General features: G+C 36.6%; 1 protein-coding gene across 3 annotated transcripts in view; it reads right to left on the bottom strand.

Annotated features, from left to right (window-relative positions):
* SPATA6 (spermatogenesis associated 6) overlaps positions 1–26,759 on the bottom strand; it is a 171,875-nt gene that overhangs the window by 75,577 nt on the left and 69,539 nt on the right. For all 3 annotated transcript variants that reach the window (XM_022575641.2, XM_022575640.3, XM_022575642.2), the window contains exons 9-10: positions 20,942–20,982; positions 2,589–2,773 (exon numbers count right to left, since the gene is read on the bottom strand). In XM_022575641.2, coding sequence (XP_022431349.1) covers positions 2,589–2,773; positions 20,942–20,982 — 226 coding nt within the window. The remainder of the gene's footprint in view (positions 1–2,588; positions 2,774–20,941; positions 20,983–26,759) is intronic.

Below are 26,759 nucleotides of genomic sequence, written 5' to 3'. Positions count from 1 at the left end.
AAGATGTGGTACTGAGTGTGCTAAAAAGAACAAAATGTTTTTGTTCCTAGTAATGTCTTAAAGACATATTGTTTGACATATTTTACTTTCTTCTATAGACTAGATCTAGATCTTTTTTAGAAAATACACTCAAAGCAGAGGTGTTCTACGTTAGTGAAAGTAAAAACGTTTATTTACCCTGGAAAGTACCCCAATAAAATTTTATTAACTTATTTAGATGTATTCAAACTAAATTGCCATTATATTCTTTTATTTTAAAAGTACCTCAAATTTCCTCAAGTCATAAGTAAAATATGTAATGTTTAATATTTGAATCACTGATATCCTTCTGGCAAAGAACTTATTTATCTATATCTACTATCCAACATCAAAATAAATGTGTAAATGCTGTTACCTACTCTAAACCATCCCCTGCATTGAAATATGAAAAAGGGACAGTTGACTTTAGCTACCCTCAATAAAGAATTTTTGAAAATAGCCTCAGTGAAGAATTTATCAACCTGGCTTCAAAGCTGGGACAATTTATACAAGGATAAAATAACACAAGACTAAAATTGATATTTTACTATAGTAGTAGACAACTGGAGAGTTCTGTAAAATATGCAAAAAGGTAGAAAACTAAATCAATATTTATAAAAACATATGCAAGGAGATACAGGTAAAAAAAATTCTTGAAAACCTACAGATATGGCAAAGAACCTAATCAAGAAAACCACAAGGGCTTCCCTGGTGGCGCAGTGGTTGAGAGTCTGCCTGCCGATGCAGGGGACACGGGTTCGTACCCCGGTCTGGGAGGATCCCACATGCCGCGGAGCGGCTGGGCCCGTGAGCCATGGCCGCTGAGCCTGTGTGTCCGGAGCTTGTGCTCCGCAACGGGAGAGGCCACAACAGTGAGAGGCCCGCATACCACAAAAAATAAAAAATAAAAAAAAGAAAACCACAAGTGCTTAATTCTAAAAGTAGGGAAAAAGAGTGTAGCACCAACTGAATATCTGAACATCTGAGCAGACATGGAAATCAAAGAAAGTCCCTGAAAACTGAGATGCAAGTTACCAGACTTCAGTAGAAAAACCTCTCTTCAAGAGCTTCTCCTGAACTTTTAAAGCCTATAGATACACAGACATATATCTCCCTATGTAAATATACAGTTGTATCTATCTATCTATGTATCTATCTATGTATCTATGTATCTATCCATCTATGTATCTAGCTATGTATCTATCTATGTATCTATCTACCTACCTACCTACCTACCTACCTATCTGTCTGAACTTGATCTCCATAGGCATAATTCTAATACACTTGAAGCAACATTCATCAAAATTCCCTATCTCAGGATGGGGGTCTCTAGCATACCTTCATATACCCATTTCAAATGCTTACAGGGCTAATGAGGAAATAGATAAATCTATCTGTTCAAGACAGAGATGTTTTAATACAGTTTCCAAACTGATATACTCTTGTTTGAATCATCAGTTTTGAGATGAACTTTTGATAGACTCTCTACAGCTAATTTAAACTTTCTTATTTATGCCTGATAGCCCTAAGTACGCTGCAGGAATTTGGTGTGGTACTTTAGCTTTTTGATACCACTTGTAAAGATAGGTTTTATTTCTACGTGTTGACGGCATATCTCTTAGGTTTTCAAATTTCTATAAAATTTCTTAAATACCCAGGGTTGGGTTTTCGGTTTTGTTTTTTAATTTATGACAACTCTGGTTTTCTATGTTACCATGAGGGAGGCAAGGAATTTCCAATTTGGATTCAACAACAACAAAAACAGATGAAGAAGAATTATTTCTTTCACATTCAAATTATAACAAGTGTCTAACTTTGTTTGCCAAAGCATTTTTAGAGGGAGAACTAGAATCTTTACATAAGGTTAAGATAGACAGACGATTAAGATTCTCTTGGCAAGTTGGGGGTAGGTAATTTGAGGAAAATAGGCGCCATGTACCAATAATATATAGTATCATCATTATCACTAAAAGGAAAATATAACCTATGCTATTTTTATACATAAGCCATGACTATAATATTAAATCTCTATGAATCTACTAAAAACAAACTATCATATACTCTATTTTTCACTTGGGAACTACAAAATTTAATTAGGGTTAAAGTGACCCTAATTAATAAACTCACTAATAGTTAATAAACTCACTTTGAGAGAACTGGGCTGGGGAGGAATATCTAGCATTGTATAATATGCAATATGTTCTAAACAAAAACAATTTAAAGTAAGTCTCTTAGAATCAGATTATCCCGTTACGAATAATCACATCACATACATAATCACTGCCTGCTCTTTCCTTTTTTTTTTTTTTTTTTTGCGGCACGCGGGCCTCTCACTGTTGTGGCCTCTCCCGCTGCGGAGCACAGGCTCCGGACGCGCAGGCTCAGCGGCCATGGCTCACGGGCCCAGCCGCTCCGCGGCATGTGAGATCTTCCCGGACCGGGGCACGAACCCGTGTCCCCTGCATCGGCAGGCGGACTCTCAACCACTGCGCCACCAGGGAAGCCCTGCCTGCTCTTTTCTAATGATGATTATTCAAAAATTTAGTACAGAAATAGAGACCAAGCATTACCTTTCCCTGAGAGAAGCACGATTTAATACAGGGCTTGGAGAATGCTTCGGCATTGTAGAGGGTGCTGAATGAACGAGTAAGGTCCTGGATGAATGCTGGGGATTGCTACATGACCTTGAGCTCAAATAGTCATCACATCTTTCCAAAGAGTCATCGAAGTCTCTCCCATGAGGTGTTCTGATGACCTGTTTAAAAATTTTTTATATATATACATATATATGTGTATATATATATATATATATACACATATATATACATGTGTATATATATATATATACACACACACACACACACAGGATATATATAGTGACATTATACACACACACACACACACACACATACCCTTTGTAAAAGTAAAAAAATCAAATATAATGCCACAGCTATATTTGAAGGTAAATTTCAAAATGTAGCAGTCATTACTACCACTGCATGACTAGACATTAAATACATATGATTATTCATTCCACATGTCCAAAATCTACAGAACTTTATCAATTCCAATGGCTTTTGAGTAGGAATAGGGTAAAGGTAGGGATGTATATATAAAACAAAGGACAAATACACATGAACTAATGATAGTCTAGTTTATCTATGAGGCCAAACAAAACAGAATTCTAGTCCTCATACTCATTCATTGCTTCATAATAAATCAGGGTAGATAAATGAATAAATTCCTACCCTTGTAGAACTTATATTCTAGTAAAATTTACATTCTAGTAAGGAGAGAGAGATTTAAAAACACACACCTGGAGTCTGTCATACAGAGTGAAGTAAGTCAGAAAGAGAAAAACAAATACCATATGCTAACACATATATATGGAATCTAAAAAAAAAAACCAAAAAAAAAAACAAAAAACATGGTTCTGAAGAACCTAGGGGCAGGACAGGAATAAAGACGCAGAAGTAGAGAATGGACTCAGTTGAGGACACAGGGAGGGGGAAGGTTAAGCTGGGACGAAGTGAGAGAGTGGCATGGACTTATAAATACTACCAAATGTAAAATAGACAGCAGAAAGCAGCCGCATAGCACAGGGAGATCAGCTCAGTGCTTTGTGACCACATAGAGGGATGGGATAGGGAGGGTGGGAGGGAGGTGCAAGAGGGAGGAAATATGGGGATATATGTATATGTATAGCTGATTCACTTTGTTATAAAGCAGAAACTAATACACCATTGTAAAGCAATTATACTCCAATAAAGATGTTAAAACACACACACACACACACACACCTGCCCGCCCAAAATAAATAGGTAAAATATACAGTATATGGAAGGATGGTAAATACCATGGGAAGAAAATAAAGGCGATAAGAAGTGCTGCTGGGTGGAGTGGCAGGGGTATGTAGGGCAGGAGCTGTAATTCTAAATACAGTAGTCAATTGGGACCTCACAGAGAAGACTGTCCTAGTAAAGACCTAGGGAGTAAAGGCCTGAAGACCCTAGTGAAGACCATAAGACCTAAGTCAGGGGGACATTTGTGAGAAGAACATTCCAGAAAGAGAGAAAAATAAACACAAAGATCCTGTGGATGGGGTAGGGTGCATGCCTGATAGTTAGAAATAGCAAGGAAGCCAACAGGGCTAGACAAAATAGTAGGAAATAAAGTAAATAAGGTAAATTTTAAGGATTTAGCCTTCTATTCTAAACAGAGGAAAAATAAGCTCTTTTTATTTTTTTGTAAGTAAGATCTCCTCGGCTACTGTGTCGAGAACAGTCTATAGTGGGCCCAAGGGCAAAGGCAAGGAAATCAGTTAAGAAACTATTACAACAAAGTATGGAAAGAACGCTGGCTTGATTCTGAGTGATAGCAGTGGAGGCAGAAAGTGATCAGATTCAGAAGTCATCTGGAAGATACAGCCAACAGGATTTGCACAGACTGACTATCAAGGATAACATCAAAGTTTTCTGGTGAAATCAACTGGAAGAGTTGAGTTTGTATGAATTAGCTATACCCTTCCAAATGGACAGGTGGAAGAGTAAGATATTAGGAGTCTGGTTTTGGACATGTTGAGCTTCACACATCTATTCATCATCCAAACTATTAAAGCAGAGGTTCAGGAGAAGAGTCCAGGATAAATGTACAAGCTGGTAATTTCCAGAGTCTAAATGGCATTTAAAAGTATGGCACTAGGTGATATAACCAAGGAAGTGAGCATAAACAGGAAACACCTGAAAACTGAGCCCTGGGAAGACTCCACTGTTTAGAGGCTGGGAAGATGAGGAGGAAACAAACTGAGGAATGGCCAGGGAAGAAGTGGAAGAAAAAGGAGAATGTGTTATTCTGGAAGTCAATTAAATAATGTATTTCAAGGAGGAGGAGTAACTAGCTCGGTCAAGTACTGCTGACAGGTCAAGGCAGAAAAGGCTAGGAATGAACTTCTGGATTTTAGCAGCGGGGGGGGGGTCATAAATAATATTAATAAGAGTAGCTTTGGTGGGGGCTTCCCTGGTGGCACAGTGGTTAAGAGTCCGCCTGCCAATGCAGGGGACATGGGTTTGAGCCCTGGAACAGGAAGAGCCCACATGCCGCGGAGCAACTAAGCCCATGTGCCACAACTACTGAGCATGTGAGCCACAAATACTGAGCCCGTGTGCCACAATTACCAAAGCCCATGCACCTAGAGCCCATGCTCTGCAACAAGAGAAGCCACCGCAATGAGAAGCCCATGCACCACAGCGAAGGGTAGCCCCGGCTTGCCACAACTAGAGAAAGCCTGTGTGCAGCAACAAAGACCCAACACAGCCAAAAATAAATTAAAATAATTTTTAAAAAAGAGAGTGATAATCTGGAGTTAAGTTCAAGAGAGAATGAGAGAGACCTAAATGTAAGGCCAGACACTATCAAACTCTTAGAGGTAAACATAGGCAGAACACTGTATGACATACATCACAGCAAGATCCTTTTTGACCCACCTCTTACAGAAATGGAAATAAAAATGAAAATAAACAAATGGGACCTAATGAAACTTAAAAGCTTTTGCACAGCAAAGGAAACCATAAACAAGACAAAAAGACAACCCTCAGAATGGGAAAAAATATTTGCAAATGAAGCAACTGACAAAGGATTAATCTCCAAAATTTACAAGCAGCTCATGCAGCTCAATATCAAAAAAAGAAAAACCCAATCCAAAAATGGGCAGAAGACCTAGACATTTCTCCAAAGAAGATATACAGATTGCCAACTAACACATGAAAGAATGCTCAACATCATTAATCATTAGAGAAATGCAAATCAAAACTACAATGAGATATCATCTCACACTGGTCAGAATGGCCATCGTCAAAAAATCTACAAACAATAAATGCTGGAGAGGGTGTGGAGAAAAGGGAACCCTCTTGCACTGTTGGTGGGAATATAAATTGATACAGCAACTATGGAGAACAGCATGGAGGTTCCTTAAAAAACTAAAAATAGAACTACCATACGACCCACTACTGGGCATATACCCTGAGAAAGCCGTAATTCAAAAAGTCATGTACCACAATGTTCATTGCAGCTCTATTTACAATAGCCAGGACATGGAAGCAACCTAAGTGTCCATCGACAGATGAATGGATAAAGAAGGTGTGGCACATATATACAATGGAATATTACTCAGCCATAAAGAGAAACAAAATTGAGTTATTTGTAGTGAGGTGGATGGACCTAGAGTCTGTCATACAGAGTGAAGTAAGTCAGAAAGAGAAAAACAAATACCGTATGCTAACACATATGTACGGAATCTAAAAAACAGGAACAAAAAGAAATGGTCATGAAGAACCTAGGGGCAAGACGGGAATAAAGACGCAGACCTACTGGAGAATGGACTTGAGGATATGGAGAGGGGGGAGGGTAAGCTGGGACAAAGTGAGAGAGTGGCATGGACATACATACACTACGAAACGTAAAATAGATAGCTAGTGGGAATCAGCTGCATAGCACAGGGAGATCAGCTCGGTGCTTTGTGACCACCTAGAGGGGTGGGACAGGGAGGGTGGGAGGGAGGGAGATGCAAGAGGGAAGAGATATGGGGATATATGTATAACTGATTCACTTTGTTATAAAGCAGAAACTAACACACCATTGTAAAGCAATTATACTCCAATAAAGATGCTAAAAAAAAAATTAGGTAAATACCAAGGAAATCTGAGTAAATTAAGGACTTTAGTTAATAATAATATATCTATATTGATCCATTAATTATAGCAAATGTACCATACTAAATAAGATGATAATAATATGAGAAACTGGGTATGGAGTATATGAGAACTCTCTGTACTATCTTTGTATTTTTTATGTAAATATAAAACTGCTCTTAAAAAAAAAAAAGAACTGCCAGTAAAAAAAAAAATTAGAATTAAGCTATGCTAGGTAAAATTTTAAAATTTAACTTGCCCTTTTTCTTACATTTATTTTCTTTATGCTTCCAATCCACCAATGTTCTTTCTGTTACATTTTTATCTTATGATTTTATCCCTTAGTTCAGGTATTGTTTTATAATGCACATCCCTACTATATCATGTACATATCACAGAGAAAGTGGATTAGTAGTGTTGTAACACACAAAAACATCACCCTTGGGCAGACTTTTCATACCAGGCACATCTCATAGCCCCATCCTTTGTTGGTTGCCTTTGGGTTCCTATTCCTGACGCAATGGTGTCTGGATGATAGTGTTGACGTAACTCAAAACATGGTGACTCATGGCTGCGCTTTCACTAGAGGCCCCAGAGATATGGCAGTTATCTGGTAAACCTAACCATCCTAGGTCCTGATTACGGTAGACTTCAAACCCTCTTTTGTATTGACCCAGCTTTCTTATCTCTTCTCTGGCATATATTCCCTGCAAATATTATGCCAATGTACCCAAGACACTAAATGCTTCTAGAAAAAAAATTAAATTAACCATATAGATTGGTTAGTTTTATTATGAATTTATTATTGTCAGTATGATACGGACACTCAAATTACTTTGACATTCTCTAATGCCAGCATCCTCACTGGAATTAATACATCCTTCCCATAATGTTCTTTAAATCCTCTGACACACTCTCACACAGATGTTTCTAACTTGCTACCTCTGCTCTCCTGTGAATCTACTGAGTCCACACATGTATGCTCCCTTCTATCTAATCTCAGAAGTTTCTTCGATCCAAGAATAACACCTACCTCCATCTGTGCTTTATCCCCATTCTTTTTCACATCCTTTGAACTTCCCTCCATTAGTTATTAGCATGCTATCTGTATTTCCAGCTTCTTCACTTCAACTGGCTCCCAACTTTTAATGCAATTCATGCCTGATCTCTCCCATTTTTATCTCTCTTCTTTTGTACATTAAAAAAACTCATTGAAGTTGCAGACTAAACATATTGCTATTTTTCTACCTCTCCTGTACTTATAATGTTTCATCAAAACCTACTCTTCCACAACTTATTTTATAAATCCTGTCTTTTCCTCCCAGTTCTCATACTACTTGGCCTCTGCAGCATTTGTCACTGGTCAGTCCTCTTTTAGGTCTTCTCTCCTGAATTTCTCCTCCTCTGTTTCCTTAGTCACCTCTTTTCATGGTCCAGTGGACATTCTTCATCCTTCATCTCATCACTGAAATCAGTGGCTGCTCTCCAATGTCACACTTTCTGCCCCTGTCTCATGTACCTTCTCTTTGGTTGATTTCCTTTGCTTCTATTATCAAGTGTACAGTAATCTTTGAAACACTTATCTACGGGCAAGACTTAGCTTTCCAAGACGTATCTCTGGAAATCCAGATCTGGATACCCATTTCTCTGTAAGGCAGCTCTATTTGGATTTTCCACATGTAACCAAAACTCAGTAAATTAAAAATTTTTATCTCCACCATGCTCTTACCTCTGCTATTCCAGATTTCATCATTATCTTAGACCTAAGCTAAAAATCCATCATTCATATTTCCACAACACCAAGTATGGTCCATCTCTTTATTCACTCCAGAGCAAGCTATTTATGGACGACATAAATTTTAGAATTCTGCCGTCTTGAAATCTTAAATAAATTCGAGAAAATGTCAATTCTATCAATGAAAAAAAAAAAGAAAATTGAGATGGTTGATTGAAAATTTAGGGGACCTGTCAGATCAAATGAAAGAACTGAAAAAATTAATAACTATATAATATCATTTAAATGGCATTAGACATAGGAAAAAGTAGAATTGGCACTGGCTTTATCAAATTGACAACGTAACGCGCATAGTTTTGAACTTTCCCAAAATATAGTGAAAGAGTTAAAAATTCTCAGAGTAGAAAAATTATTGAAAGACAAAATAGAAGAAAAACTTTCCTGAACTAATGAGATACATCACGGGGGATATTATGAACCAGCAACATTAATTAAAAGAACAAAAACACCACAAAAAAAAAAAAAGAGAGAGAAAATGAGAGAGAGGAACTGAATTTATTTAACAAATATTTAACTTCCAGTCACCATGTTAAATGTTGGAATTACAACAGTGAACACAACGAAATCCCTGCCTTTATGAGCTTATGTCCTAGCAGTTACTATCAACGAAATATCTGACCTTTTAAGAAGGTCAATTTGACCTTTAATCTTTCTCAGACTCATTTCACTTGTATGCAAAACAGGGTTAATAACAGCTACCTTATAGATCTTCCGTCATTTATTTAAAGTATCTTGCAGAATGCCTAGGTGTGTGAATTAGTTATACAACAAATATAAGTCCTTTATTATTAAGACACCACTCCAACACGGCTTCTTACTTCAACCCTACCACAATTTTCACTGTTTTCCAGAATTACAGCAACATATGGTGAGCCAGCAGTCAGCTGAGAGAATCAAGCTTTCATCCCAGAACCAAACAGCATGTAATTCAAATGACTCAGTTACAGTCCCAAATAACTGACCAAGAAATATGTGATCCAGATTGAATAAAAGAAAAAACTGAAAAGTGCTCTATTGTTAGCTGTTCACAGAGACAAAGTAAAAACACAGTGAATGTCAAAAACAAGATCAAAGAGGTCCATGACCAATAAATACAAGTGTATATATTAAGAGACTGATAGAAAAGGAAAAAAAAGTGCTATAATGCTGTTTCTAGAATTATATCCAAATATGAGTCACTTGGCTTATAGTAGAGAGATTATTTTCTCTTCATTAATTTCAATGCCATTTGAGTCATGCTGGCTGGCAGACCATTTCATTTTTTGTTTACTAAAATTTCTCCACAAACTAGTCAGCAACGCTTTAAATAAAGCCTCTTCTAGGTGACTACAACTGACTTTTTTTCTCTTTATCAGAATATTCACTGAGAATCTCTTGAACAACATGTTAGCTAACACACAGATCTAGAGAGGTACAGGGATTTGAAATCACAAACCAGATGAGACAGGGTATTAACACAAAGAAAACTGACAGTGAGATATGCTAGGTGGCAAATACATCCTAACGACAATATGTGCAGAAGGACATTTATAGACTTCTAATGGTCTAAATGGTGGAGGTCTCATGGAGGAGGTGGACTGGAATCAAGGCCATAAGTAGAGAAAAGGGGGAGATAGGGCATTCCAAGTAGAGGAAAAGGCACAAGGAAACATAAACAATGAGTACAGTCACTTGGCTAGTTCTGTAGGAAAGTAATCAAAGAGAATATCACAGAGGTGGAGAGGGGCACACTGTAGAGAACCTTGAACGCTGCAACTCAATACTATCTGACATTTATTAAGCATCTTCTATGTATCAAATACTGAACAAGGTAGGTGACAGTAGTCACAGTTAAATATAACAGGAGACCTCAAAGATATTACAATCCAGAATGAGAGACATGAAAAAACAAGTAATGATAAAACAATGAGGAAGGAAACTAGAACTAAATAGATATACAATAAGTAATTGTGCAGTGGGGACACAGCTGGGATGTATTCCTTCCATGGAATTAGGATAAATATTTGTTTTGGAAAATTATTTATCTAAATGGGGAACGGAAGGTATAATAAGGGGGTAAGTCTTTGATAAGAATCCACTTCAAATTTTCAACCTTAAAACTCAGCTTAAGAAAACGTTTTCGTAGCTCTTGTGAGTTTTCCATAGGTTGCTTATTCACTTCCTAAAACCAAATGGAATGTTATCTCTTTGGCTCATAACAGAAGAGTTACATTTCTTGGATGACTCCTCAAGAACCCTGCCTTGGAGTGTTCAAAGAACAGGGTTCAAATCCCTGCTTGTTATGCGACCCTGAGCAAGTCATGTACTCTTAAGTTTTCATTTCCTTCTCTATAAACTGGGGAAATTATCTTACAGGTTTGCTACAGAAAATAAAGGAGACAAAATTAGTACAAACGCAAAGCAGAGGGCTCGAGTTATGAAAGACAACAGTATTTATTTCCTCTGTTTACAGCAACCTTCATATTTCAGCATAAACAGTTTTTTTTTTGTTTTACATTTACAGAAATAGTTCTTTAAATGCCATTTCTAAGATCTCAGAAATGTAATAATTCCAATATTGCAAATGTTGCAATGTATCAAGATAAAATCTAATATTTTTAAACCAATCTGAAATTGTTACAGGTAGAAAAGAAAATTTCACACACCAAATTCATTGTAATTATATAAATGTAATGTAATTAAATGACATACTTTTCAAATATGTGATACATAATGGTTTGGTTATACCATACTTATGAAATAAGGTTCCTGAAAAGTTGTTTACACAATAAGTTCATAAGTTAAATAATATTTATGCCCATGAGAATTTTATATTTATTGGAACTTCAAGGTCAAATTAATGGAATAGAGAACCACAAAGTATAAATAGGAACCAGGAAATTCGCTTATCCAACAAATATTTGTTGAAAGCCCATTTAGTGCCTGGTACTACACACCATGCTTTAAAGTTTCTCCTTTGTTATGGGACATAAAACTTAAGAAATAAATAAAAATAATTCTAAGGAATTTGCTGGGAAGTAGTTGAGAATGAAGACTATAGGAAAGAAGTGCAGTAGAGGCACTACTTTCAGGATAGTAAGAACGAAGCACAGTTCTGATTCAAAAGGGAGAGAAGCAGATACTGGCAACTGAGATCAGTTTCTCAATTTTGCTGAAAACATTCCTTTTGAATCCTACTGAAGGGAATGACCCATTCCAACCTTGTCAGTTTAAAAATACATATGTTCAACTATCTGGTTTGGTTTAAGGAAGATGTACTTTCTTTACACTGAAGAAAAATTTAGAAGAAGTTCCAAAATAATGCAATGAAAATGATAAGTAATTCCTAAGTGTGTCCATCTTTAGGGGGTAGGGGGAAATTCCTCCCTTCTTAGCCCACTGTTCAATGCACTTATATAAATAACTTGTTTAATCCTCACAATGACCCTGTGTGGTATTTTTATTACCTACACTTTACAGGAGAGGAAACTGAAGAAAAGTCAAACAGCTATTACGTGGTAGGGGTCCCAGGCCAGTGAACTATGAGAGATCCACAGCAGAAAAAACTGGAAAATCCCCACAGCCCAGGCCTCACAGGATGCCTATGAGGAAAGTTCCACAGAAGATGCGCTAACAATCTGATTTACAAACAACCCAATAAAAAGAGCCAAGGAACAAACCGACAAACTGTTCCCAAGGAAGAAATAAAATATCCCCCAATTAATTTTATGATGTGATCATAACATTGCTACCAAACCACTCAAGAAAAGCAGAAGGAAGGTAATTAGAGACTACTCTTACTAGTGACCATATGTGACAAAATATCTTAAGTAAAATATTAACAAATTAAATTTAGTGATGTTCAAAAAAAGAATACAACATGATTAAGCTGGGTACATCAAAGAATACAAGAATGGGTTATCAATAGAAAATCTGTTAATTCACTATAGAAAAATCATTAGCAACTCAATAGATGCTGAAAAAATTATTCAATAGCATCCAACATCCACTCGTAATTAAAACGTATACATACCTTGCAAACAAGGAATTTCAAACGGAACTTCCTTGACTTGCTAGAGGATATCTAACAAAAATCTACTGCAAATAAGATTCATAGGTGTGAAACCTTCTACATGATCTTACCAAAGACAGGATCAAGACAACACAGTATCAGTTCATGCTGCAGCGTATCAGGCTGCATTGCAAGAGCAAATTAAGTTTGAAAATTAGTGGCTTAACATAATAAAGGTTCATTTTTCCCTATGCTTTATGGTAATATAGGTTAGCAAGAGAATCACACTTCACAAAATTGCCCAAGGACCCGGGCTGATGAGACAGGCTGAACAACTTATAGTTGTACCATCTAGAACATGAGACCTCATTATCACTATAACAAGAGAGAGTTCATATCAATTCTTCTATGCTGCACCCTGGAAGGGATCCACGTAATTTACATGTATGGTCCATTGGCTGGAACTAGGCCCCATACACCTGCAAGAGGGCTTGAAAATACGGGAGGGGACATGAATAGCCAATAAGCAATAAATGTCTGCCACATCCTCATCACCACTTCTACTTAACAATGTACTGAAAATCCTAGTAAGTCAGGACAAATAAATAATGTGAAAGGCAGAAATAAAATTCATTGTTGAGGATATGGTTTCCTCTATTAAAAAAATTCAAGAATATCTAAGACAAGAATGTTATACAAAAATGTACTGCAGACCCATACATCAGTAAAACATATAAAAATGTAATTTTACATAAAAGACCACTTACAATGGAAACCAAAACTATAAGGTTTCTTGGAATAAATCTACCAATGTATTAACACATTAGTGGAAAAGTGTATATAACCTTAGTAAGACGTGTGAGAACTGAGACCACCTACGTTCACATGGCTTGGCTAAAAGAACAAAAAACTGAGGCCCACCCACCTCAACATGACTTTATCATGAGTTCCAGGAAATTCTTGCCGGGAAAATAATGCTATAAACCAGTAAATAGCTTCATTATTTGCTTCAGGACCTTCCCATAAATCATTTGCCTGAACAGCAGTCTGCTCAATCATCAATCAGCTCCCTTCTCAAAACAACAGATTCTTAATCTGGGCAAACAGTCCCCTTCTCAGGACAAGACATCACTCAACAGGACAAATCCCTTCCCTATCAAATACCTGTTTATTTACCAAGACTTGCTTTAAGACTCTAACCTCTGTGTCCATTAATCCCAGACTTTTATATCACAAACTCTGCTAATTAGATTCCCTCATTAAAAGCCCTACCTTAAACTACTGGAGCCCAGACCCCAAAACCCTACAAATATCTACCGTTAACCTTTTGGAGATACTACGAAGACTGTAAAGGTGGTGCTCTCCCTTACTGCATAATCATAAGCTCTGCTTTGCTTGGTATCAACAGATCATTCAGTTATCATGGTCGTCCTTTGGTGAGTTGGCAGTTGACAACCCTGGAAGTCCAATAAGATCCAAACAGACCCTCCTGGCTGCCACATCTAAGACACTCAACTTAAATAGAAATAGTTTTTTCCTCTGAGACACTTGGGCCTCCCTCCTGGGGGGTCTCTCTAACTACAATGGTGCTGTAAGTGAATCTTCCTGTTGAAGCTGGACTCTGCTCTCCTCTTGTTAAAGCTCCCAAATGCTGAGTTACTTTGTCTTGTAGGAATGCAGAGCGGTTGTCATTATCTGGTCAAATTTGAAAACTTGTAACCCAGGCGGAAATCTATCTTATTACTAACAATACTAATATGTCTCTCTCTCTTTGTCACTTTTTGCTCTGAGTCTGTAAGAGGAAGTTCATAGAGAAGTAACAGGCATTAGCTACTAAAGCGCCAGACCTAAGGATTGACAGGTTCAGATGTTCTCATTATACCATTTTAAAATCCTTAGTAGAAACTTTGCCCTGGGCCACTTGTCAGAATATCATAAAAACTTTCCTCAGTTTCGTCTTTTTTTTTTTCTTTTTTTTGCCATGGGAGAAAACGCCTCTAAGAGAAATCACTACCAAACCTTCCATCTTCCTAGAATTACAGATTTATCAGGTCTCCAATTTAAGAAACGAACCACTAAGTTGGGGCCCAAGACATAAGGTGTACAAGCAACATACTGACCGACACTGCCAGACTCTTATGCCTGTGTTTCAGGTTAGGCCCATGCCCCCTCCAAGTTAGATTCAAACTTTCCATCATCTTACATATACTTATACTATAATTTAAAATTTTACACTTATTGTTCCAAATAGCATAATTTCACTAAGCATATTTTAGAATTACAGTGGCCACTTTGGACGGTTTTTTATATGAACAAAACTGTTCATGTGAAAGATGCATTAGAATAAAAAGGAGCAAAATCCTACACATCCAATGGTCTGTACTTCTTAACTGGCCTAACAAAAATTCCAAAATATTTTTGAGTCCACGAATTGCTTCCGTAAAAGATTTGCTGGCCAAGGTAAATTTTTAAAAATGTGAAAATGCAGAACTATGTCTTGTTTAGATATCCTCACATCCCATTGAGAGAAATGGCTTTTATCCCACTATTTCTTATTTCCTGTCATATGCTCCTCCATTACCTCAGATCTCTATCCTTCTTTCTGTCTGCTTTCATTCCCATCTGACCTGCCCGAAACAAAAGCTCAATGACTTCTTAAAATTAAATCCCCTTCAGAATACATGAAGTGCCATATGGTTGATTTTTAAGCTCTGGTCTGTTTCTGAGCTGAATAGTCAGACACTCTCCCGCATCTAAACAAGATAACCAGGAATTTGCAGCAGAATTTAGAGTTCTGTGAACTTTAAACTAGCCTTTGCATGTTTCCTATCCCAATAAATGGTGTCATCAAACACTGAGTTGTGAAAATTAGAAATATAAGAGTCATTCTTAACATTGCATGGCTAAGCCCCTTTCAATGCTCTCCGCTTTCAAAGTTTTCCTGTCTATTTTTGCCTAGTTCCTGAAATAAAAAAAAAAAAATGCCTGGAGATATTTTTATTGAGGTATTGTTAATTTTTGAATTACTCTGCATAGAAGAATATCTTTATGACATTGACACTTTCTCTAGGAGAACATCATATATCTTTTTCATTTGCCAAGTCTACTTTTCTATCGACTCCACTGCAGTCGGCCTCCATTACTATCGCCCCAAGCCAATCCATCATCATTTCTCACATTGACTATTCAGTAGCCTACTAGCTTGTATATTACTATCCACTCTTTTCCTAGTCCACACTAAAATCAAGAGTAATATTTGCAAGGTACAAATCCAACTGCGTCATCTTGTTGTTTAAAATAATTTCATTTGCTTCCCATTGTACCTAAGATAACTATCAAAATTCTTAACATGGCGAAAAAGGTGTGATCCCTATCTACTACTCCAGCCTCAATTTAAATCATGCACCTACCCATGTCTTTCACTCCTAGCAACACTGGTCTTTTAGTTGCCTAGCCACTGAACCTTTATAAATGCCACCCCCCCTTTTCCCTTGCACATGTGCTTCCCTCCTTTTCACACAGTAAATTCTTATTCACTTTCAGAGCTCAAGAGCAATCACCAGTCCTCAAGATCCTTTTTCCATTCTCCTTCACCGGATCAAATCCTCCTAATATATAACCAGTCCAAGCTAGCATGCATGTCCCCCATGACATTTATCACAGTTCCAAGTATATATTGATTTTTGTGATTTTATTATTACCTATCTCCCTCACCATCATGAAATATCCATGAATTCAGGCAGAGATAGGTTCTAGTTTTGCTAATTTTTTATTTCTAGCATAATAGAGTTTCAGTCATATCATCTTTCCTAATGGTAAGAGAGAAGTTGGGAGCGGAGAGGGACAAGGCATTCTAGATGTGACAGAAGAAATGACTAGCTTTCCATCACAATTCATCTTTCCCTCCTCCAGAGCAGAATTACTGCTGAGAAGCAATCCTTGCAACCAGGTGTGGCCATCTGATTAGTTCTTGGCAAACAGAGTGTAGGTAAAAATGTTATGTGTCAATTCCAGGCCAAGGTTTTTAAGAAAGAGATATGCCTCTTCAGGTTCTCCTTCATTTTCCACCATGTGAAGAGGACAGCAAAGCTCTAGAGTAAGGCAAAGGCACAGAATGGGGTCACTGCACGGAAAAATAGTATGCAGATTAGACGCACCCTAAATTAACTATTATGTGAATAAAAACTAAATTTCTATTATATTAACCTTCTGAAGTTTGTAGGTTTATTTCTATAGCAAATAGCATTACCCCAAACAATTCAGATATCAGTATCTTACTGTACTGGTCTTAACATAGACCTAAATTTATGCATTGGCCTGTAAGTCAGGAGCAGGAAGCAAGGGAATAGATACTTGAGGATTGAAAATTTAAGATCCAATAATGCAGTAGCAAAATAAAACCGTGGCCTGCAACAGCTGGGAAGATAGACCACATAACTTTCAAGCCTATTATCTCTAGGAAAATAGCTGTAAAGGGCAAGAGATGTAGTGTGTGTTGGCTTTTACTTATACTGAGCAAGGGATTTCAAGAATGACGAGCTCAGGAGAGATTGGTTTGAGAGCAGAAATAAAATAGTATAGAAAGATTTTAGTAATCGAGGGCCTCTCAGGGCCAGGAAAAGTGAGTGCCAACTGCGTGTGGACACAAAATGTAGAAGGTTAAGACAGAAAAAGGCTTTGAGCTTTGAACAAAGGGCCATTAAAACTTTTAAACAGAGAAACGAAATCCTAAGACAAAAATCAGATTGAGGAGGTTACTTCCCATCTGAGCCTACTTCAAAGGGCCTCAAGGTAAGTGCCATTAAAAGGCATAAGAACTAAAGAAATAAATCAGACTTCAGAATTATATTTAGAGGGAAAAAAACAACTTTGTGTGTATTTACTGAAACATTAAACTGACTGCAAGCAAATAAATGAGAAGTTGATACTTGCCTAAGTCTATATTGCCTAAGAAATCAAGAACCTGGCCTTTAAGAGCCTAAGTCTATAAAATAGCTCTCAGGCCCCAAAACTTTTAACAGCAGGAAGTGGGCTAGAAAACTATGCAGTCCCAAGAGATCAAATCCTCCAAACCCGTTTCAGAGAGGATAACTCACTGCCATGTGGGATAATAAATGGACATGGAAAAACCAGCTGCAGGGTAGAGTCAGGGCCCATGGAGAGTAAGGTCTAAGAAAGGACATTCCTCTACTATCAGGGCAGCGGGGCACCTGCCTGTTAGGTTCACGAAGCTTGCCCAGCAGCACTTATCATTGCTGTAGACTAGTAACTGCTCTTCATTCTCCATTTCTCCCTTTTGCAAATAAGAGCACCATTTTTTTCCAGTTATCCTATCCCTGCTCTAACAAAACATACCAGAAATGAGGTTCAGGTAGAGTGAGAAGGTGAGGGAGGGGAGAAGTAACTTGTCTTGGTTCACAGGTCACTGGATCACAGGGAGTCTATCTGGATCTGGCTTATCCAACACTCAAAAGATCCTGAACTTCAAGCTACATTCAAGTGGAACTTGAATGATGGAACTTCAAGTGATTTTCCTGGAAGAGGACAAAAGTATGTTCTGTGTGAGGGAAGAAAGGGATATTTGGTGGCAGATAGGCAGACTATGACAGATATGGTCAGTGGTCTACTAAAATCTATGACCCCTCTTCAGTGGAAAACAGCTGCCTAACTAGGGTCTCTATTTGCTAGCCACCTTCCTCATCTTGCTTCTAGATGTGACTAGTTCTTGTCAATGGAATATAAGAAGTGACTTAATTCACTTCCAGGCTTTTTTTTTTAATTAACTAATTAATTTTTGGCTGCATTGGGTCATTCATTTGAATGTCTAGCAAAGAAAGGACAAAGAAACAGGGAACAATAAAGATACAGGGAGGCAGGTTGAGAGGTGTGTTCTTTTTCTGAGAACTTTGTATTTATAGAACAGCTGATCATAATGCATCCAGGGTGAAGAGAGGTGACTTTGGCCAAAAGAACAGCTAATGACCAAGTAACTAGAAATCTTAAAGAGGGAGGTGGCAGATATAATAGGTATGAAGAAGTAGGAAAGATAGAAAATAAATGTTAAATAGCCATTATCCCTCAATATACGCCCTCCACTCAAGCCAGACCAGTAGTTTCCCCCCTGCCTCCAGGACAATGTACTTATTCTAAACTCCAAGGCTTTTTCATGTTGTTTTCCTTCTAAGACATTCTTCTCTCTCTTCCCTTGCCTCTGCAGAATATATTTCCCAACAGAACTCAGGCCAAGTCCCAGTTTTCTAAAAAATTTTTGCAAGCACTCCTAGTTTCATAACTCTTCTCCTTGTAGAAATCCTATAGTGTTCCACTACCAGTTACTATATGCCTATAAGAAAATAGCCCTTTATTTTTTTCATAGAAAAGACGGCACTGTTCAATGCCGCATATGTATTTCTGTGAAAATCTGCCTCTTCAATACAGAAACAATCCTGTGAGCCCACTTACCACCCACAGCTTTACAAAGGTAGTATGAATGGTCACCTGCTACTCTAACTCTAAAAGTGAAGAATACAGAGGTGAGGGTGGGTGGATATTAAAGGTGAACAGAAGTGAAGTTCTTTTAAAGAATTCATTTAGAAAAGAGGATTCTAAATATATCACCTACCTCTAAATGGACCAGTCAACGTAGAATTGGATTATAGTTACCTTAGGATAAAGATTAGTGTCCTATAAGCTTTATACTTTTCTCCCCATTCTATACTTTTGTATATTTGGTTTACTTGTTTTCTCTTCATAATCCACTCACACAGCACATATTTTAGGAATCCACACCGTACATCAGACAATATCTAGCAATTGTCAATAAGCAAGATCAATAAGATCCTTGCCATTCTGGAACTTACAGATTAGTAAAAAAAAACAAAGATGCAAATAAAGAAGAAAATAAATAAAACTTGTGAAACATGACTTGAAGATAGGCTTGTCCCTTAGGTATTACAACTAAGGTAACTTCCCTGGGCCCCATGCAAGACAACAAACATTATGCTTCTTGATGCGTGTGTGTGTGCGCGCGTGCGTGCACATATATATTACACAGATCAGTACCCATGTATGTGTTTGAATAAATTCCACATAATAGGGTAGGTCTGCACCAGGGGAATTATGCCAGGCCCACACTCCTCTAGGGACAGCCTTAAGCAAGAGCACGACCCCATACAAATGCTATACAAGGAATGGTTCTATTCAAGTGCTATATCCACGCCTATACTAATAGTTCTCAAATACCAATCCTTGGATAGACAGCAAAAGAGTTGCATAAGAATCACCTGGAAGCTTGTTTAAAATAAAAATTTCTAGTCTACGGTCTTAACAATTTTAATTTAGTCGGCCTGGAATAAACTTTTATAAAGTTCCACCTTGATGATTCTGACTCTCTGGTAGATCTGGCCCCTTAGTCACATGGTGCCTTGGCTTGTTCCATATTTCTTTTATCACAATCAAAGCATGGCAAAGAGCTATGCTGTTCAGTGCCAGTAAGCATGGGATAAATTGTTTTCAAGTAAATAAACAAAGGTATTATAAGGAAAGCTATGTTTTTTGTTTTGTTTTGTTTTCCCAACTATGATGCCTCTTCTTATTAAGAAGCTTACACTTAGGGACAGAAGAGAAAAACTCTGGGGCAGTACTTCTCAAAATGTAGAACATGAACTACTAGTGGTATAGCAGATAACTTAGTATGGTACCCAAAATGAATTTAGATGATACACAAGATTATTTTATATAGCACATGGACATACACTAAAAGGGTACTGAATCCCAAAAGAAAAAATATATTTTCTTTTCAATTCTCTTTCAATCAGAAATCTTCAGTTAGCTATTGGTATGTCTCCTATACCTGTCTATCATTGCTTATCTCATTTTAAGAAAAAGAGAACATGTCTCAGAGTCTTTGGAAAACAACAGTTTTCTAGCCAGAATTTAGTAACGTTGTTTTGTTTTTGCTGTATTTTTAAGGCTATCATCCATTTAAAGTATATGATACTGATTTTTCATTTACACTGGTGAAATACATAAAAACAAGGTGAATTTTTAAAAGACAGCATAAATTACATGCAGGTATTGTAAAAATTATGAGGATGCTCTACGAATGACTGAAATTTAGAAATACTACTGTGTGAGGTATCACTAAAAGTAGCAACCAATTTCTCTCTGTCTCTGTCTCTCACAGACACACACACACACATATACACATACACAAACAAGTAATGAACAATCAAAAGTCACAAAACATTTGTAGCAAGACACTCAATGAAAAGTCTATCCTACCACCTGACAATATACACAAAATAATGACATTCCATAATATGACAATTATTGTTTGTAAATTTCTTGACTAAATGAATATGATAATATCTGACCATACATATAAGAAATTTACTAATGCTCTAATCTGAAAGCCAGGATAATTATTGTTCTGCAATTTATACTACATACCTTATAATCCTTGGGTCGGTAGCAGCGAAGGTGAGAATGATCTAAAAAAGGATGTACAAAAGAAACTATAAATATTTCCTATCAAAAAGAAGAAATTTGTTTTCATCTTTGATTTTTCCTACAATCACTCTGTTTCTACGATTATACTTCATACAGCAGTTTTCAGAAATATCTTAAAAACCCTTCAATAATGTTACAAAGATGATAAGCAACAAGTTAAAATCTGTATCAGTTCTTCAGCAATTAAGTGATTTCAAATCATATTTTCATTAGAGTAGGAGATATCTGATACAGGCCAGATTAATTTTTAGTTGATAAACCAATTTGTCTACATGAAATAGATAATTTTTAGTTGACAAACCAGTTTATGATGAAATATAATTTGAATATATAGATTTGATAGATACTGCCAAACTACATGTGTTCCTAATCTTGGAGTCCATGCTTGAATTAAGTAAGCGTAATGGAAACAGGACCAGCTTTAGAGGGCGGGAGCATACTGTCCTGTAGTGTACAGATCTTGCTGACAAATAGATGTGCATTACAGTTCAGGCTCCAGCACTTCCAATATGGCCCTGGGCACATTATCTAATCTTTCCAAGTCTCAGATTTCTCAATTTTCTAATGCAGGGGTCCCCAAGCCCCAGGCCACAGACTGACAGCGGTCCTTGGCCTGTTAGGAACCAGGCCGCACAGCAGGAGGGGCGAGCAGCGGGTGAGTGAGCAAAGCTTCATCTGCCACTCCCTATTGCTCCCCATTACCGCCTGAACCATCCCCCTTCTCCACCCCACCACCACCCCCGCAGTGGAAAAACTGTCTTCCACGAAACCAGTCCCTGGTGCCAAAAAGGCTGGGGACCACTGGTCTAATGTACCTCTTTCGTAATATTGTTTTAAAGATTACATTAGATGTTACATGTAAGGCAATACAATAAATGTTAACTATTATTACTAACAGCATTATCAACATCATTACTATTGAATACTAAGTCAAACAAGGCCAGGTTCAACTTCCACTACTTATCATACATGTTAGTTTGGTCAAGTTATACAACTAATCTGTTTTTCATTCCTCATTTTAAGAGTATGAAGACAATGCTTACCTTACCTCAGAGAGTTATAGTGATGACTAAATTATACAGTTTATAAAAGTACCTAGCACAGCATCTACAACAGTGGACTATAAAGCTATTCCAAATCTCTCCCTAAGCCAAAGACCACTACATCGTAGATGTAGATTTGGGGTTTTACTCATTACTTGAAGGAGTCAAGTTTTAAGTATTATAATCTCTGTTATATTGATAGATAAGAAAATCAGAACCATAATTTGCAATTCTACTTCTTTACTAATACATTCCAGTCAAAAACATTCTAGCATTCTATATTTTACCTTCCCAAACCACCTTGTACAGAAAAAAAAATGCTATATGGATAGAGACCCAGGATAGTCTATATTTAGTCAATTAGCTTTCATTTATAGCACAAGATGTTTGTTCTCCAAGTGTCCTGAGCCATTATAGAGGGTAGCTGAAACATTAATGTCTTTCACACAAGGTCAACTTCACCATTTAATTCAGTAAGGTCCAACTTACTTCAACTGCTTTTCAAAATTCAAAATAAAACTAACTCCCAACCTAACTCCTCTTCTGTAAAGTCTAATGTACAACATGGCCACAAGTAGCAGAAGAAATAAAAGAATGATAAGGACACACTGAGTCTAATTCTCCAAACATGCTAACTTTGAAAATTAAGGTAATAATTTCTATACATAATATATATTCTTTTTGGTAGCTAATGTAATATTCAAAATATCAATATATTAAAACACAGGAATGTCTTCTGCTCTCCACAAACCATTTATAAACCTATCCTAATTCAGACAAATTTATATAATTTTCTTTCACTTTTATAAATTAAGCTATTACTTTGATCTGGGGTTTCCTAATGTTCACATTTAATCACCTTTACCAACAATTGGGTACTTAACTATATTCTAAATGCAGGAGATAGAGGAGATAAAAGTCACAGCCCATGGTCGTGAAGTGCTTATAATTTACTTTAGTTAAGTTATACGAAGTTGAATAACAGCAGCATAAAAGAACAGGCTAAATCAGAATGGTATAGGCAATTAATGCTATTAAAAAGTCATATCAGAGACAGACCTCTCAAAGTTGAAGGCCATGAGGAAAAACTTCCTAAAGGAGGAAAAAGTTGAGCTGGGCCTCAATGAATGGGTCACACTTAAAAGTATGAAGAAAAAGAGCTAATTTAGATCGTGTGTGTGTGTGTGTGTGCACGACCTTGAACAACTTACTCTACTTCCTTAAATCTCAGATTTCTTCACCTGTAAAATGAGGATAAATAATAGCATCTAAAATTCTTGAGGTTACTGTGAGTAATTAATCAATGAAATATTAAGCATTTAGAATAGTGGCTTGCAGAAAACACAATAATATTAGTTATTATTTGATTCTCCAATAATCTCATGATATCAGTGTTACAAACTGAATATTTGTGTCCTCCCAAAATTCATATGTTGAAGCCCTACCTCTCAAAGTGATGGTATTTGGAAATGAGACCCTTAGGTGGTAATTAGGGTTAGATGAGGTCATGAGGGTGGGGCTTCATAATGGAAAGAGTGCCCTTATAAGAAGAGACAGTCAGATCTTGCACTTGAGCTCTGGTGTGCTCACTCATTCACTCATGCTCTCTCTCCCCTTTTATTCTAAAAATAGATATTAGTGATTTCACAACCGTGCAAATTTATTAAAAATTATTTAATTGTAAAATTATAACAACCGAATTTTATGATATATAAATTATACCTCAATAAGGCTGTTAAAAATGTTTTATAAATAACAGAGAATTAGAGAAACTAAAAAAGGAGTTCCTAAAAATGACACTCTGTAAAACAAGGAGGCACACAAACAAATGAGATATTTTGCTGATAAGTATATACATGATGACTACATGCATTTTATTCAGAAAAGAATAAAATATTACCATTTATTGCTATCTACTCAAGATATGACCTATTAGGATTTGGGATGTTATTTCCAATTTATTTGACATAAAAATAATAACCATCTAACAAAGGGACTAGTGGAAGCTCATAAAAGATTACAGTCTTGTGTAGAATTGAAACTCACAACAGAATCTTCAAATGAAGAGAATAAGAGACGTTTCCTCCAAGGGGGAGACAGAGTCTAATATCTTTCCTAAATCCTAAGCAAAATTGAAAAAGGCCAGGATGTTGCTCTTAATTTCCTCTTTAAAATGCACAAATGATTAGATAAAGCTTCCATATATTCTTGAGGTGTAAGAGATACTGAGTTTCTTCAAAAGGACTGCACAAATTACAATTAGAATTATATATCAAGGAAATTCCAGACAGAGAAAATTTAAAAATTTTATTTAAAAAAATACACCTAAATGAAAGTAGGAAAAGTGGTAGGAGAGTAGTGGAAAAGAAAGGAAGTTGGGGTTAGAAAACCTGGGTTCTACACTGTACCTGGCTATTCTGTAGCTCTCCAACATATCACGTAACCTCTCTAAGCCTCTGTCACTCTTCCTGATCAAATATAGTTACATCCACCTTCATATTATTATGAGGACTAAATAAATCAATGTTGGTGAAAATGGTAACCTATAGGAACTTAAGAATTATTAGGCAAGATAATTTGGTAAGAAAATGTTCAAGAAGAATTTTCATTAAAGATAGTCATAAGTGAAAATTCACTATGTGCAAGATATTCTATCATAAGAAATTCACATATGTATTTAAATAGCTGATAAGAACCCAAAGCACAATTGCTCAACTGCCAACCAGAAAAAAAAGTAGTCCAAAGAATAGGGGCATTAAAATTAGAGAACTGAGAAGGGAAAACTCTTTATAGTAAAAGGCAAATAATAAATGTGTAAAGAAAAATGGAACTTAAAAAAATATTTGGTAAACATCACTGTAATAAATTGTTTCGGGCAAGAATCATCAATGTATGCTAAAGGGGTCGAAGTCGAAGAGAATTACATAGTCTCAATCTTCCCATAATTACAAAGGGAAGGAAGAAAATAGCACCTTCATGCTGGAGAAACCGAGCAGACACCATCTTAATCAAGTGAGCAAATTAACATCACCAGTAACAAAGCAACATCACATACATCCTGACATGATGCACTGAGAGTAATACATCACTTCTGTTGTATTCCGGGGTAAAATGAATAAATCTAATCATGAGGAAAAAAAGATCAAACAAACCCAAATTGAGGGAGATCTATTAAAAAAAAACTGGCCTTTATTCTTCAAAATTATCACATCATTAAACACAAAGAAAGACTAAGAAACTGATCCATATTAAAGAAAACTAAAGAAAGAGACATGGCAACTGAACCTTATGTATATTGTGGAATTTTTTTTGCTATAAAGATATTACTAGAACAAGTGACAAAATATGACTTAGGTTTATAGCTTAGTTAACATTATATCATTAATTTCCTGTTTTGATACTTGCATCACATTAAGAAAACAACTGTATTAGTTTCCTCAGGCTGTCATCTACCATAGACTAGGTGGCTTAAACCACAGACATTTATTTCTCATAGTTTTAGAGGCTAGAAGTCTGAGATGTGGGTGTCAGCACAGCCAGGTTCCAGTGAGAGCTCTCACTCTGGCTTGAGGATGGCTGCCTTTTGGCTGTGTCCTTACATGAGAGAGAGAGAGAGCAAGACCTCTGGTGTCTCTTCTTATAAGGGCACTAATCCTATCATGAGGACCCTACTCCATAAACTCATCTACACCTAATTACCTCCCAAAGGTCATGACCCATCTCCAGATACCATCACTGGGGGGTTAGAGTTTCAACATATGAACTTTGAGGGACACATATCAGCCCATGGCAATGTCCTTGTCAAGAAAAGTTTATACACAGACACTCATACAGAGATGGAGGCAGGAAGGAGAAAGAGAGAGGAAGAGGGAAAAGCAAATATTAATATTTGTGGACTCTGAGTAAAAGGTGTAGGGGAATTCTTTGTACTATCTCAACTTTCTGTAAGTCTGAAATTATATCAAATTAAAAAGAAAAAAAAAGCACCTCATTATTGACCTCTCTGATTGTTCCTCTACACAGGCGGCTGACTGTTTTGATTAGAAGTTACTAGAAACTATAACAGTTCTGCTGGCAAATACACAATAATAGTCAAAGGAAATCAGACATTTAAGTTCATTCTACAAACATCTTCCAAAGAAATGTCTATATTGAAGCTATTTTCAGTTTTCTGGTTCTGAAAGCTTGTTTACTCTATGTCTATAAATTTAGTCCAAGAGGGGAAACATCCCTTGGAGGGGAAAGTCCAAGAGTATAACATCTGTTCCTAATTTCATATAATCTGCTATTCTGAGTATGAAAGACTTATTGATCGCCCCATTTATCTCCCAGTTAGTGCTAAAAGAGCAAAATAAATGTGCACAAACTCTTCATGTTCTCAGATAAGAATGTTCCATATCCCAATTTTTAAAAACAGATTATACACTAGCGTTTAGAAACAAAAAGAGACAGCTCACTACATGTTGATTGTATTTTTTCACTCTCACTTTTCTATGCCTTTTTTTTAGTGTGCAGTAAATTAACTTAAAGGCTGCTGGTGGATACTTGGTGAACTGACTAGCTAATGTCTACAGATATTAACACTTACATATCTCTAATTATAAAATACTATTTAATCTTCTTCATAAAAACCATCTTCATATTGAACTTAAGAAACAACTTATCTAACCATCAGGACCAGGCCTAAAAATGAAAAAAAAATATTATAAACTAAA

This window comes from Delphinapterus leucas, chromosome 1, assembly GCF_059928025.1.
Source record: "Delphinapterus leucas isolate spDelLeu-1000000601 "Yukka" chromosome 1, BTC_Dleu_Yukka2, whole genome shotgun sequence".
Lineage (NCBI taxonomy): Eukaryota > Metazoa > Chordata > Mammalia > Artiodactyla > Monodontidae > Delphinapterus > Delphinapterus leucas.
The sequence above is the reverse complement of the archived record's forward strand: the minus strand, read 5'-3'. Positions and strand labels throughout refer to the sequence as shown.